This window comes from Rhinatrema bivittatum, chromosome 1 (genome assembly GCF_901001135.1).
Source record: "Rhinatrema bivittatum chromosome 1, aRhiBiv1.1, whole genome shotgun sequence".
Taxonomy (NCBI): domain Eukaryota; kingdom Metazoa; phylum Chordata; class Amphibia; order Gymnophiona; family Rhinatrematidae; genus Rhinatrema; species Rhinatrema bivittatum.
This window is the reverse complement of record NC_042615.1, coordinates 293,483,100-293,499,126: the sequence shown is the minus strand read 5'-3', so window position 1 is coordinate 293,499,126 and position 16,027 is coordinate 293,483,100. Positions and strand designations below refer to the sequence as shown.

The 16,027-nt window shown below is 43.4% G+C and overlaps 1 protein-coding gene across 3 annotated transcripts; it reads right to left on the bottom strand.

Moving 5' to 3' along the window:
* Positions 1-1,145: 1,145 nt before the first annotated feature.
* On the bottom strand, positions 1,146-14,301 carry RPL34 (ribosomal protein L34). 3 transcript variants are annotated; one of them, XM_029596457.1, is made up of 5 exons: positions 14,231-14,301; positions 12,708-12,781; positions 12,524-12,623; positions 9,237-9,340; positions 1,146-1,294 (listed from the first exon to the last, which is right to left on the bottom strand). In XM_029596457.1, exons 2-5 carry the CDS (start codon positions 12,770-12,772, stop codon positions 1,210-1,212), a joined length of 354 nt encoding a protein of 117 aa, XP_029452317.1. In that variant the 5' UTR covers positions 12,773-12,781; positions 14,231-14,301; the 3' UTR covers positions 1,146-1,209. The 3 variants fall into 3 exon arrangements, with proteins under 3 accessions (XP_029452317.1, XP_029452325.1, XP_029452335.1); XM_029596465.1 differs by lacking the exon at positions 14,231-14,301 and adding an exon at positions 14,076-14,198; XM_029596475.1 differs by lacking the exon at positions 14,231-14,301 and adding an exon at positions 14,081-14,105.
* Positions 14,302-16,027: the final 1,726 nt, after the last annotated feature.

Below are 16,027 nucleotides of genomic sequence, written 5' to 3'. Positions count from 1 at the left end.
TTGCTAACTTCATGGAGTGCCCCCTGGTCTTTATCTGAGAGTAAATAACTGATTTACATTAACTTGTTCAAGTCCTTTCATGATTTTGTAGACTTCTATCATATCCCCCCCAATCTTCTCTTCTCCAAATTGAATAGCCCTAACTTCTTTAGCCTTTCATTGTAGGGCAGCCGTTCCATTCCCCTTATTTTTGAAGCAGCATTTGCCATCAACTGATAACACAAATGCCTCTAAAACCCTGTACACAACCTCAAACACCCTGTAAAGACATTCATAAATCTCAAATCTATTATATCTATTTATTTTTAAATGTTTTATATACCCTTGTTCAAAAGATCACAACATGACCAGTACTGTACCCATTTGTCTACTGACGACAACTTTATGCACAAGTCCTATAGCCATAGTAATCCTTTGTTCAATTATCCACTGACTGTAGCATATTACGGTATATCTCAGATTTTCATGTACTACAGTTCCCTCAAATAATGTGTTTTTGTATTATCTGGAATACACCTTGAATTCCCTGACAGGAAAGGCATGATATAAATGTTGATTATATATTGTAAGTATTTTGCAGCCAAGAGTAATTTATTTGCACTTACACTTCAACCATAGCTCTTCCATTGCTCAGCCACAGTGCTGCTACCCACTGAAAACTGATTTCTGTCCCTCCGTTTATGAACTCCCCCCCCCTCATTTTCAGCAACTAGGAAACATGCTGTATATATTTTTTTTTTCTTAATCTGGGCTTTGTGATTTTCTGTCAGAATGGGGATTTGTTGTGCTGTGAAGTACACTAACCCGTGCAACCACCCTACAAATATTTACAATCATGTGCATTAGAGGATGATATATCCTAAAATGTTACTGTCATTAAACAATTGATTCACTTTTAATACTTGTGCTGGTGTAGCAAAATTGTGTATTCTACAGTATTTTTCCTGTAGGAATGTACAAGCAGCCACAAGATGGGTGTAAGTGTAGTGTTAAACCTTGAAATTCTCCAACACTTAAGGAAAATACATTTGCAGAGCTCTTACAACCATTTCCCGGAATTTCAGTGTGCATACTTGCAATAGCTTATGGATTTACAAAAAAGAGCAACAGAAGAAGAATATAGTTACAAAAGGCTCATACATGAATGATGGATACAGGAAAACATTTATTTCTCCTTTATTACAACAAGGGCAATACAAATAAATTCATTTACTTAGATTTTTGACTCTGTGCTTGTGCCTTCAACACCTTTACGACAATCTTCTGTTCCTCAATAAGGAATGCACGTTTGATCCTAAAAAGGGAAGAGAATACAAGAGCTTTATATCATCTAGGGAAAAAACCCAGCTTGTTTCCCCACCCATTCTACAGCAGCAAGGTATAATAAAGGAAAAGAATGTGTACTTCACCTTAGCTCTTCCAACTTCCCCCCCCCCCCCCCCCATCCAAGTAATATTATTCCTGCCACCAATACATCAACAATCTTCAGTCTGTGCCTCAAAGACTTTAAACAGGGTCTTTGACTCAGATACATTTGGTTGTACCTTTGAAATGTGTGAACATTTCATAATGACAACATTTCATAAATTTCTATGTAACAAATATATTACTGAACATTAGAGATTTTTTTCCCTAAAGGAAACCAAGTAATTGAGGCAGCTGGTGATCACAGGCATTAAGCAATGGCAAGGCAGCTTAAAACATGCTCAGTTTCACACTGTGCTCTGACCTCAGTTGAGATTTCAACTGAACTAATTCCAATTCCTATAGTGCTATACAAAAACACACAAGGAACAGCATCTTCTTCGTGGAGCTTACTATCTAGTCAGTCACAGACACAAAGACACAAGATTCTGGGTAATTTATTTATCATAGAAGATATGATTAAAATCAACAAGGCTATGATCAGGCAATGGCTTGGGTTTAAGGTTTAACAGCAGTCAAAACAGTGGATTTTTAAGCAGGACTTGCATCAGGCCAAGGTAGCATGGTGCATCAACTTTATAAAGTTGTTCCAGGCATATGATACAGCAAGGTGGAACATGCCCAAGTCAGAACATAAGCTCCATGTTGTGTCAGGCCAAGCTCTACTGAGCCCACATTTTGTTTCCAACAGGGCCGATACAGTTCAAAAGAACCCAGCAGACCCCAAAAGTTAATACATTTTTTGTATCTCACTCCCAAGGATTAGCACTGGCTTTTCCAAATTTACCTGGCTAAGAACTGTTAATGGGCTTTTCCTTCAGAAATTTGTCCAACCTTCTTTTGAACCCCACTATATTAGTTCCCTTGACCACGCCCTCCAGCAACAGTGTCCCTAGTAGTAAGTGTCTTAGTGTTTGAAAAGGTAATACATTTCAATCATCTCAGTCATCTTTTCCTACATGAAGAGCCTTAATTTGTTTAACCTCTCCCCATAAGGGAGCTGTTCTATCCCTTTTATCATTTTTTGTCACCCTTCTGTGTACTTTTCCCACTATGTCTTTTTTGAGAAGGGGGCGACCAGATCTGCACATAATACTCAAGTTGCAGTCGCACCTTAACTACCCTTAACAGAAACGTGGGGGGTAACGTGCAAGGAGCGGCAGTTACTATCTTGGAAAGCTTGCTGGGCAGACTAGATCGACCATTTTGGTCTTTTTCTGCTATCATTACTGTTACCATGGATCTATACAAATGGAGAAATTACTTAACCTGATAATTTTGTTTTCCTTAGTGTAGACAGATGGACTCAGGACCAATGGGTTATATGCTCCCCTGCTAGCAGATGGGAGACTGAGTCAGGTTTCAAAGCTGTCATCACTTTAGATATACCCCTGCAGTGACCTCAGCCCTCCAGTATTCTCTTCAAAAGCCACTGGTCATACTATTGAAAAAAAACTTGATTCAAAACTTGAATCAAAACTGATAACCGTAACTGTACTCAACCAAACATAAGTGTTGAATTCCAGCAAGATTATAGATGCCCTGATCTAGGGATTGGGTACCAGCTTACCCTAACCTCTTGGAATCGATATTCACCTCATGAGCGATGCCCTGGCACTGTTCTTGGGCAGCCATGGGCGGGGTGCTGAGTCCATCTGTCTACACTAAGGAAAACAAAAATTATCAAGTAAGTAATTTCTCCATTTCCTAGCATGTAGCCAGATGGACTCAGGGCCAATGGGATGTACAAAAGCTACTCCCAAATGGGGTGGGAGGCTGCCCGCGGTCTGGTTAGCAGCGCCCTTGCAAAGGCTGCGTCCTCTCGGGCTCGAACGTCCAAGTGATAGAACCTGGAGAAGGTATGCAAGGAAGACCATGTCTCTGCTTGGCAGATGTCAACGGGAGACAGTAGCTTTGCTTCCGCCCAGGATACTGCCTGTGCCCTAGTGGGTAAGGGTAAGGCTTCCATAACTCTACATAAGCTCCCATAATTACCTCCTTGATCTAGTGACCTAAAGTAGCTCGCGAAGCTGCCTCGCCTTGTTTCCTTCCATCGTGAAGAACACAAAAGCGGTCCGTCTTGCGTACCAGTTTCAAGATTTCCAGATACCACGTGAAAAGCTTACTGTTTAAATGCAGAGGAAGCGGTAGTCTTCTGTGTCCTTGAGTCCATCCTAGGACGGTAAGGAAATGGTCTGGGGGCGGTGGCCAGGCTGAAAGGCAGTGCCCGGAACTGATAATGGCGGCTTAGCACTGCAAAGCATAGCAAACACTGATGGTCTTGTCGCACTGGAATGTGGAGGTAGGCCTCCAAGAGGTCCAAGGAGGTTAAGTACTCCCCCGATTGTACAGCCATTATGACGGAGCGTAGAGTTTCCATGTAGAAATGAATTACTCGTAGATGACTGCTGACGCTCTTGAGGTCCAGGATGGGGTGAAAGGAACCCTCCTTCTTGGTTACTATGAAATAAATGGAATAGCACCCCGTATTTTCCTGGGGCTCAGGTACTGGAATTATAGCCCTCAAATTGAGGAGCCTTGTCAAGGTAGATTCCATTGCCAACTTCTTGTGCTGGGAGTGGCATGGAGACCTCATGAACGTGTCCAGAGGAATGCTGCGAAATCCCAGCTCATATCCTTCTCGAATGATATCCAGTACCCATTTGTCAGACATGATCTCAACCCGGCGCTGATAGAAAGGGATAGTCGACCCCCCATCTCCTCGTCCCGTAGATGGGTCGGCAAAACTTCACTGGGGAGTTCGGGCCAAACCTGAACCAATCCCTCTCTCTTCAGTTGTCTACTCTGAAAGGACAGAGACATTGTAAATGAGTTCCTGTAGGGCCGAAAGTGCTAGGAGCCCCTGGACCGACCCCTCAGACGAAGAGCGCTGTGACCTTCTCTTATCTTCCGGTAGCTGAGGCACTGGAGATTAACCCCACTTACTGGCCAGCTTTTCCAGCTGGCTACCAAATAGGAGGGACCCCTTAAAGGGTATCTTTGTAAGATTTGCCTTAGAGGTCATGTCCACTGACCAATTCTGCAGCCATAGCTGTCTTCTGGCTGCTATCACTGAGGCCACTCCTCCGGCAGAGATACGGACTAGATCAGAGCCTGTATCCACTAAAAAGGCAGTAGCAGGCTTCATATTCTCTCTTGAAGGTGCTCCAGAGTTATCTGCCTCTCTCGAGAGGAGCAGGCATGAGCATGCCACCAAGGCACAACAGGAAGCAATTTGCAGTGTCATTGCTGTTGCGTCAAATGCTTAAGGATGAACTCCAGCAGCCTATCATATGTGTCCTTTAAGGCTGCTCCTCCTTCCACTGGGATAGTTCTTCGCTTCAAAACAGCACAGACCAGGGCGTCCACTTTGGGGAAATGCAGGAGTTCGCTGGCCACCAGATCCAGATGGTGCAGAGTTTCCAATGCCCGACCTCCTTTAAAGCTGGCTTCCAGGGCACCCCATTCCAGGTCAATCAACTCTTGGATAGCTTCCAGCATTGGGAAATACAAGAGGCTTTCTGTAGAGACTCCAGGATGGGGTGGTTCTTTGGTTCCGTCAGAGGGTCCGTGCCAGGATCTCTCAGTCTTCAAGGTTTGGGAAACCAGGGCCGGCAATTCATCTCTATGGAAAAACCGGAACATGGTCCGATATGGCTCCAAGCCTAGAGGGATTTCACCATCCTCCAATGTGTCTGTATCCCCTTATTCGTCCATGGTGTCTGGGTCCCTGTCAGGGATATCCTTAGTGAGACGAGGCATGTCTCAAGGTATGCTGATAAGGTTGGGGGAGCAAGGCTTTCCTGGCTGAAACTCGGTCAGGGCATGGGCAGAGAGAGACTGTCTGTATGAAGGCTTGCCAGCCTGAAAATATTCTACCCAAGAAACGGCCACCAGGTCCATACCTAGCCCAGGAGGAGCTGGGGTAAGTGCAGCTGAATTGCAATCTCCCGAGGTAGACCCAGCCCCGGCATTACTCAGATCCAGGATACTACTGGATAAAAATTGTGGCTAACCCATCTTCTGAATCGGAGGAACTGGGCTTGGAAAAGTTCTGGGAGTTCAACCCTCCCTGAGCCTCCTCACAGAGGAGACACAGGATGGACTCCAGATCAGACTGTGCAGCCCTAATATGGCAGACAGCACAAAGAATGCCACTTATGCTTCTTGGCTGCTGAAGCCATAATCCATGGTAACTTTTGTTAGCCGGCTAACACTTGAAATAGAGTTCGCAGAGATTTGGTCCCGTGCATGCAAGTAGAAGCGTGCGTATGCGCACACATATGTACGTTAGGCGCACAGCGTGCATGCAGGGCTGGCACGCACCGCGCATACCGACAAGCTATGGAGGGCAATGGAGACGCACGACCCGTGCATAAGATGGCACTGCTGCAGCCTGCCACGTGGCAGAGTCTGAAGCGGGGCCTAGCCCACCGGAGGGCTGCTCAACCTGCTCGGAAGCCCCCTTCCCTTTCCCCAATGGAATCGGAACATCGTCGGTACAGCGTGCCGAGCAAGGAGACCAGAGAAAGGCTTCCTGAAGCCCCATGTCTCTGAATTGACAGGAATCCTCTTCTTTCTTTACTTACCTGGACTCAGTGCTTACCGGCTGAGTACAAAAACTGTGTCTAGCTGCTGGAGGGCGGGAGGGCTTTGGCTATCTCCGCCACGCTCGGCTTCCTACACCCGCTGCCTTTCAGCTGCTTCAGCAGTCATGTCTAAGCTGGAGACTGGCTACTGGACCAAGGAATACCTCTGAGGGATCTCGGAAATCACCTCAGGAATTCTCAACTGAGGGAGGGACTTTTAGGTATCACTGCAGGAGAGCGGGGCTCAATCTTTCTCCAATTTAAAAGTAGAATTTCTTCTTCTAAAGGGTACAGCAATCCTAATAGGGAAGGCTTGTCCACATCTGCTAGCAGACAGAGAAATACTGCAGGGGTGTAACTAAGGTGACGTCAGCTTTGAAATCTGACTGTCTCCATCTGCTAGCAGGGGTGCATGTAATCTATTGGTCCTGAGTCCATCTGGCTACACGCTAGGAAACACACTTAACTGTTCACTTTAAAGTATCCTTTTGGTGCTTAAGCCCAGGAATTGAGGAAAGACAGCCGCCACTATGGCAGTGGCTCTTGATAGTCAATAGGACTTAGCTAGAACTATATGGGCATGCTCTCTAGGGAGGAGAGAGAGAAAGGCAGAAACATCAGACCTTTACATTGCCTGTGAAGAGCTGTTAAAGTTGCCAGCTTACAATTGTTAAATCTTTATTTAGTTTTGTCTTTATTTTTTATGTTCCAGTTAATAATTGCTCATTTCTGGACTATGGCATACTGAGCTTCATATGCAGCCTAACAGGGGTATTTCCTCCCTTCTGCCTAACCACTGCAGCTATTACTCCTGGGGGAACTCTGCGCAAAAAAAATAAAAATTCTGCACCAAAAAATTGAAAATTCTGCGCACACATTTTCTAAATTCTGCACATTTTTCAAAACAATATTTTTTGCAAATTATTCTGCATTACAGTGAAATCCAGTATTTTCATTTAAATAATAGTACAGAAAACAAAGCCTTCACATTCTCACTTACAGGCCAATACAGTAAAGGTCACGGGAGAGCGGGCAAGGGCAAGCGCCCGCTCTCCTGTGCGTGCGATTCAGGGGGGACAAACATGCAAATTAGGCCCGCGGTAAAAAGAGGCGCTAGGGACACTAGCGCGTCCCTAGCACCTCTTTTTTGATGGAAGCGGCAGCTGTCAGCGAGTTTGACAGCAGATGCTCAATTTTGCCAGCATCTGTTCTCAACCCGCGAGCCAATTTTACTTTTTTTTTTTTTAAATTATATTAAACTTTTAGGACCTCCAACTTCCCTGGTGCCGGCAGAAATTAACGCCTACCTTTGGGTAGGCGCTAATTTCTGAAAGTAAAATGTGTGGCTTGGCTGCACATTTTACTTACTGAATCGCGCGGGAATAACTAATAGGGCCATCAACATGCATTTGCATGTTGCAGGCGCTATTAGTTTAAGAGGGGGGTATGAGGTTTGGACGCGGGGTAACAGTGTGCTCCCCCGGCCTGTTAGTGATTTCCTTCTGGCAGCCTTCCACCCCATCTCACTGGCCCTGGCAGCTGAAAAGATCTCAGCCCAGCACCAATCACTCTCAGTGACACTAGACAGTCACTAGTCAGCAATGGCAGCAACTGCTGACGCCCCTCCACCTGAGTGTCCCTGGCAACTTGATTCATCTGCAAGCAGTGTCAATTGCTGCTGCTGGCAGAAGAGCCAAGCTGGCAGGGACTGCTGCAGTTGTTGCTAACCTCCACCTGAGTATCCATACCAGGGCCCCTTTAGCCCCTCTCTCTTTCCCCCTTCCCCCTCCCTTCTCTCTCCCCCTCTTTTCCTTTCCCTCTTCCCTCTCCCCCTAATACTATTTAAAAAGGTAAGCAATTGCTCCCTATTAACTTGTTCCATATCACTCATGAATTTTAGCAGGTTTATACAATAAAAACCACATTTTCACTATTCTTCTGTTACACTGATATCACAGTCAAGGAGAGGTAGGTAAGATGAAATCGTAAGTGTGCTCACTGACTGCTGCAGAGATGTATCCCAGCACTCACGCTGCATGGGTAACAGCGATGTGCATAAAGGTTCTAGAGCTTCACTGCCTGGATCTGGAGGGGCGACAGTGAGGCTTGATAACTTCAAGCCGCCCATGCCATGCTGCGATCCCCCACTCTCCGTGTGCCACCTGACTTCACTGTCCCAGATTGTACACTGTCCGTGTGCATGCTTCCGGTTTTTTTAATCCTTTTCCAGCATGGGAGGAAATCGTGAGGCAACTGTGCGAGGAAGAACAGCGATGGAGGAAATCTACGGGAAGGGAGAATTTTGCGCAAATTCTGCATTCCGCAGTAGCGCAGAATTCCCGCAGGAGTAAGCTATGGTCTTCAGTTAAAAGGCACAGACTACTGTTCCCTTTGCAAGCTGGTAAAGGTGCACTCTGATATAATATACTGACCACCCTCCCAGGGTCTGTGAATGCTGCATTGCAGCCAGAGAAGCAGGACCTGGGTCTGGGAATCAAATTATAGCTGCTGGGCTGTCAGACACCCCTTGCTCCCCCACCCCACAGTTACTTACTACATAACGAAAACATAATATGAATCTTAGCAGGAATAGCACATCAGAACAGACTGTCTAATGTCCATGATACAGTTTAAAAAGTCCACTTGCTGATTTTCCTATGGGTGAGGTGTAGCCTTATCGGAGCAGGCTAAGTCTCTGCAGGGTTGCAGCAGCAGAGTGGGGAGACAGAAGGGGAAAGGGAGAAAGGAGTGGGGAACATGCACTGTGAGGGAAGAAATGTACTCCACTATGTATAAATTATTTTGATGCAATGTGAGTGAATTTTATCGCTTGCAATTAAGGCCCTGAGGAATTTTTCAAACTCTGTCCAGGATGTCAGTATATCACAGAAAGCACTTTATTTTTCATGTCCAGTAACTGTCAAACAAAGCAGATTCAAGCTGGAACTCAAATCAACTGATATTTGAAGGGACCCAATGTGATTATGAAAACACATGTACCACCACCTTTAAATTAGTATGCTGCAAGGAACTAAAATCAGCAACATACAGGCAATGCATAGGTCTTGCTTTTATAGTGACTATGAGGACCATATATATATTCCAAATATAACAAGAAATACATGAATACATATGGATTAGATTACAAATTGCATTAAAATGTACTTTTACTACATTCATACTTAAACCCCCCCCCCCCACAAATACAAATTTGAATTTTACCTGTCACGGACACATTTTGCACACATGGAACCACCATAAGCTCTGCTGACATGTTTTTTTGTTTTAGACAGTCTCATCAGGACTTTAGGTCTGACAGCACGAACCTACACGGAGGAGAGAACATTTTAGTATTTTATATTCTCAGCTAAACAGTCATTTTGATTAATCAAACATCAGAATTATATTTATACACATTTATAAATTCAAGACTAAATAAAAAGATACATCAATACATATATACAGTGCTCCCTTGACTTACGAACTTAATTGGTTCCAGAGGGCTGGTTGTAACTCAAGTTGGTTGTAAGTCAAGACTTTTTTCCATAGGAAATAATGGAAATACCCATAATGCGTTCCAAACCTCCCAAAAGCACCCCTTACTTAACATTTCTATATTAAAAAATGGTTGTATAATGTCTGTAATTACCAGAAACACCAATAATTTCCTAATGTACTCACCAAAAAGTTATAAAATGTGCCTAGCCTACCAGAAACAATTTCACCTCCTCCACCAGTTCCTTTACAATATCTGCATATGGATTCTCTACCTGGATAACATCAAGCTAGGTTGAGAGAACATTGTACAAATCTCATCTTTGGGTGAGTTTCCCCACTCCGAAGTTAATCAAATATTCACAAGAGTGCACTGTTTGTACGCCACATTCTGCATGTCAAAGTGGCCCCTAACCCCTACACTAATACCTACACCTCACCTCGAGTAACTAGGTGGGCCTCATACAGAGGTATAAATACCTACCTAGTATGAGGACATTATGGCTAGTCTCTCTCTCAATATTTTGGTTGTAACTCGAGATCTGTTCGTAACTCAAAACCAGAATTTTGTTCGTAACTCAAGACCAGGAAAGTTGGTCGTAACCCGAGTTGGTCGTAGCTCGATCCGGGTTGTAACTCAAGGGCCCACTGTTTTTCCTCAAACAATTTGAAGTACTGGATCGGGGACTCCCAACCTTTCAGGACACACAAGACCCCTTTTCAGCTTCAAAACGTTTCACGTGCCCCCCCCCCCCCCAAGCCATAATAAAATAATGATATGCACTGCAGAATCATTATTAATGTTTAAAGCTTTAAACTGAATATGCAGTGAGGATAATTTCCAAAGCTACTGAAAAAAAGTGCCCTCAATTTCACATTCCATTCCAGCTGCAATGAGGAAAAGGTTGGCAACATGGCATGACTTGTCAGAAAGCCAGCAGTGGAAACTAGACCCACAATCTAATTTTCAAAGGGAAATTGCCTGTGGAGATTCTTTTTAAAATCTCAGGCCAACAGGCAGGTACTTTTGTATCTACTCTGAAGCAGGTGCAAAGTACATGCGTGAAAGCATGTTCGAAGATTTCAAAATTAAATCTCTGCATGTACTTTCCCTGTACCAACCTAGTCCCATTCCTTCACCCCCCACCCTAAAGGTAAAAGTGTGTATACTGTTTATGGCATAGCTTTAACCCTCAGCAGTGGGGATTAGTAATTTTCAAAGGGGCTTTTTAATGTTGTCCAACAGGTTATTTACCCACATAAAAAGTTTTGCAACTTATCCTCCCTGAAAATTAACCCCTTTTGGCCTGTAACTTTGCAAAAATCATAAATGAAAATAATCACAAAATAAGAGTTTAGAAAAAGCAGAACAGCCTGCTCATTTCCTCCCTAGATATACTTTCTTGCATCCCTTCTGGAGGACTCACTGGGATTTGGAATCACTATTTATTTAGTACTTTTTTATACCGACATTCATGATACAGATCATATCATACCGGTTTATATCAGATAACAGGTCTGTCTGCAATTAGGTACAATTATAAACAACTTAAAACATAACAGCACAAAATAAAAGATATTCCTGTCAGACAATATTAAAAAGTCCTACCAAAATCCCAACAGTAACACATAGTAGATGATGATGGCAGGAAACGACAAATTGGCTCATCTAGCCTGCTCAGTTACTCTTGCCCACACTGCAAGAATAAAACCCATCTGCCAGTTGTAGAAGCTTAACAGCTTGTAGGATCTCATTCCTTCACTTTATTCCTCATTGGTTTCTCTCATCTTAAATAGATGAGCATACAAGATCCCATACTTAATCAACTCCTCCTCCTCCTCCCATGTCTTGCCTTACCAGCAAGCTTTGTTGTAAACAACTACTAATCAAATGAGGCTATTCCTCAAAACATCCAATCTTCTTGGCACTAGTGGGACAATATTACCCATTCATCACCAACCAATCTGCCCACAGTCTGCTGATACCACGCCATGAGCAACACACACACACACACACACAGTTTAAGCATCCTACAAAATTAAACTTTTCTACAATTTTTAATTCAAAATTACTATTTGTTGATTTTAGATCAAAAACTGATAAAAAAAAATGAATATGGCATATGCAAAAGTTCAGACACCCTTTCAGTCAGTACCATATTTTTCGCTCCATAAGACGCACCTAGGATTCAGAGGAGGAAAATTTAAAATAAAAAAAAAAAAAATGGTGTGCTAAACCGGCTCTGTTCCTGGGCCTCCGATGGAGCAAATTAGGGGAGTGCATAAAATTCTTTTTTGTCCCCATTTTGTTTTTGAGTCTGGGGAGGGCCATTTCAATCCACTCCCCAGTTCAGAAAACTATTATTGTTCTCTTTCTGTAGGAAAAAAAGAAAACCAAATCCCATCCCTTTAAATTTAATTAACTACAACCCCCCCCCCCCCCCCCAAGACCTGCCAAAAGTCCCTGGTGGTCCAGCAGGGGTCCGGGAGCGATCTCCTGCACTTGGGCCGGGGCCGTCAGCTGCCAGTAATCAAAATGGCAGCTAAGGCCCTTTGCCCTTACTATGTCACAGGGGCTACGGGTATGTACAGGGAAAAGGAAAAATAAAAAAGTAAAACAAAAGCAGTAAAAAAAAAAAAAACACCAAAAAAACACACCCTCCTAAAAACTGAAAACAAATAACCAAACAAACATAACAAAATAGCAAACAAATCTCCCTGGCTCAAAACTTTTCACAAACATCTAAGTTTCAAAATTTGTCTCCACTCCTGCCCTAACCAGTGACATAGCAAAACATCAATGTTGGCTCATTAGCTATTTAAAACTTCTGAGTATCCATGACTCATTGTGCAGAAAAATAATCCACAAAACCATTGACGTATCACATTTAAGTTGAAATGCTGAATTTGATTGCTATTATTCTTAACAACATTTCTGATCAGAGTAGGAAGCAATTCTCTTTCACAGTGTAACAGAAAGAAATGCAGTGTGTTTTTTTAAGAACCATACTTACACCACGCAGTCTTCCTGGGCATATGCCACATGCTGACTTGGGTGCCTTGCCAACCTTTTTGGTATAAAGGTACACAATTCTGTTACCTGGTGTTCGGGACCTACATGCAAAAATGTTACAAATGATTATGATAACAAATTAACTAATGCTAAATATTTCACACTACAGAAAAAAAAAATCTTACAGTCTAGTCTTGTTGGAGGTTGTATTGTAGGACAACCTACGACGGTAGGTCAGGCGTTGCACCATGATTTATTTCTAGAAGAAAAAAAATGAATCTCTTTTCAAATATAAAAAATGAACATAAATGTACAAAATACCTTATGCTACGTTTGTGAATTTACATAAATTAAAACAATTACCCATTTTAAGTATGATTCAGAATGAAAACTTTCCTTAAGTATAATCTAACATAAGAACATAAAAGGTGTCATGCTAGGTCAGACCAAAGGTCCACTGAGCCCACATCCTGTCTCTAACAGCAAGTATGGTCACTTGTAAGAAACCAGCAGAATCATTCTTTGTTACTCACTGACAGACGTATGTAGACACCCAATTCTATCTACTTTTTTATTTTTTTTTTTTTTTTTTAACTCGGCTACACTGTTACCCTTGACCACGGTATCTGACGACAAATTCCACGACTTAGTGACTTAAAAAATACTTATACTAAAGGTGCAGTCACATAATAAATCAAGAGAGACTAAGAATATTTTTTCATTCCTTCCCAAATAACTCCTAATATTCTATTCGCTTTTTTAGCCCTGCTGCACACTAAATCGATTTCTCAGAATCCAACTTATCTTAAGCAAAAAGAAAGGATTAACAAAACTTGCTCAAAATAAAATTAAACTAAATAATAAGTTACAGTTCATCATTTTAGCACCCTCGTAGTGGCACTGTTAACTCTCCAGCAGCCTATGAGCGTTCAATTGGGGAATGAATGGGAGAAATGTAGGTTTCACATGTAGCAGAAGCAGCTAACCCGAATTAATAAAAGATGATAACTTAAGATACAACTATCCCGACGATGACTACTCGCAAGGCAGCCAGACTCCAGACATTTGCAAGTTTCCGTTATTTCCCACAAAAAACCCTCCAAAATCAAAAAAGGCACAGACACCCCAAAATCCATTTTTTTCCCGTCTTTCACAAATTGCAATTTAAAAAGGAAGTTCTCCAACACCAAGGCTGTTTTTATGTTTGCCGTTTGAGGCCGGTTCCAAAGAGTAAGGCAACAAAATTAAAAAAAAAAAAAAGGAAGGGGGGGGGAAGAGAGAATAAAAAGGAAGGGGGCGACAAGAAAGCCTCCGAATCTCTCAACAAAACACGCCGGAACTAACCCTAGAGGACGTTCTCCAGCATCCCAAAGCGATTGCAGCGGTGGAGCCCGTGCCATCCCCCACCCCCGTCAGGACTTTGCAATTACACAGAGGGCGCCCATGAGCTCCAAGCCGGCGACCCAGCGCGAGCCTGGGAGCCTCAAGCAGCCGCTGCCGGCGGCCCACAGTCTTCCCTCTCCCATCCCAGCGTCGCCATCTCCTTCCCACACCTCACTTGTACACCCCCAGTTCTCCAATACGACGCAGGCTTCTCTGCAGAGACGGCTGAACTACTGCTGCTCCGGCCCCCGCGACCTGCCGACACTGGAAAAAGTGAGGATGGAGGCGGATTCAGCAGGCAAGAAACGACTGACAGCAGCCATACCTGCGGGCACCCTAACCGGAAGAGAGAGAGAAGTTGACAGGGCAAAGTTGAAATAATCTTTGTGCAGCCGGAAACGCTTGTTATTCTGGGATGTCCTTCCGGGTGGGCAGAAAGGGGATTTGTTGGCCAGGCCAGCGTCATTGTTGTGTAGGGCGACTGGTTAGAATTAGATAATACTGGGTTTCGAAATATTTTAAGGGATTTCTCGGTACTTTTGGTGCAGATTCTGAAACAGCGCTCACAGAAGAAAGTACCGGAAACTCCTGCAAAATGTACAAAACATGACTGGCAAGGCAGGATGGTTGAGAGAACCGCCAAGCTAAAGGCAAGGAGTCGGGCTTGGCTCCAGGAACCAAAACAGAAATTTAATTTAATTAGCACAAAAAAAAAATCTATTTTCCTTTTTTTTTTTTTGTGGCTTTTGTTTTATTTATCTTTCTGTTTAGTCCTTCTTTTCTTGATCTCTATCTCAGTTATGTCTTGTTTCTTCATTCCTTCTTCACATTTCTATCTTTTCCAAGTTTCCTGACTTTCCATTTCGTCATCCTCTCTTAAAAAGGTACCCCGGGGGAGGGGTGTTCGCTCATCTTCTCTCCAAGGCCCTTCGAAAGTGTGGGTGGTCTAGAATTGCCCCTTCCCACACAGCAGTCTCTTACTGTGTCCAGCCATTTTCAAGGCGATGCAATATCATTGCGTAAAAAATGTGCGTCCAAACTGGGCACCCGTTTTTTGAGCAGATGCACATGCACCTCTCCTGAGTGGTCGATGCAATAGGCAAATGAGCTGCTGTGCTAAACGGGACACGCAATGGATAATGTGTGCATCCCTAGCACTCTGCATCAAGTTCCGGAAGAGACAACAGCCTGGCCAGAGCGCTCCTCCCTTCTAACAGGGCAGTGCCCATTTGGACCTTTTCACTGACACTTTTCAGTGGAAAGGAACAATCCCCTTTCAGGACAGCCTTCTGAAAGGGGATGGGTCCTTTCACTGACATGTGACAGTGAATGGCCAATCGGCTGTAAGTGAAGGAGTGAATAAATGAATATTTATTCATTTATTCAGTACTATTCACATGTATTTTACCTCTAGTTAATTTTTGTCTTTCTACTTCCTGTCTACTCTAGCCCCCAAGTTCTATCTCCGTGTTATATGTAACTTTGCTTCGGCTCTCTTGCTTGGTTTACTAGTTATTCCCCTAAGTTCCATGTAAACCGGCCTGATATGAATCCCTTCATGAAGACCGGTATAGAAATATGTTAAATAAATAAATATTAAGTGCCAAACACTTAATATTAAGTTAGTCACTTCAATTGGGCCAGAACTTGGGGATGCTGCTTTCTGTGGTTCCTCCTACTATATCGTGACGATACTAATAGGAGGAACCACGGAAAGCAGGAATTTTTCTTTTTGCTGAGCCCTTGAGCGTAGCATGATTCTGCTTTCCGTGGTTCCTCCTATTTAGTATTGCGATGATACTAATAGGAGGAATCACAGCAAGATTTTTTTTTTCATGAGCCCTTGAACGTGGCATACTTTAATGTCTGCTCCTGGGCAGGTGTTAAATTTGCCATGTTAACATGGGCACCTTGGCTGCGTGGGAATTTGTGGCATTGTAGGATAATAGCTAATAGCTTCACCTACATGGAATTTGCTTGTGATGAGAGCTATTAGATATGTGCTCTATTGGACGCATGTTTTGGACACGCTAATCTCCGTATTGCATTGGGTGTAAGTCTAGCACGTCCAAAACACGTGTCCAACCGAGTGTTAAGCGGCATGCTGACCTGAGCGCCCGAT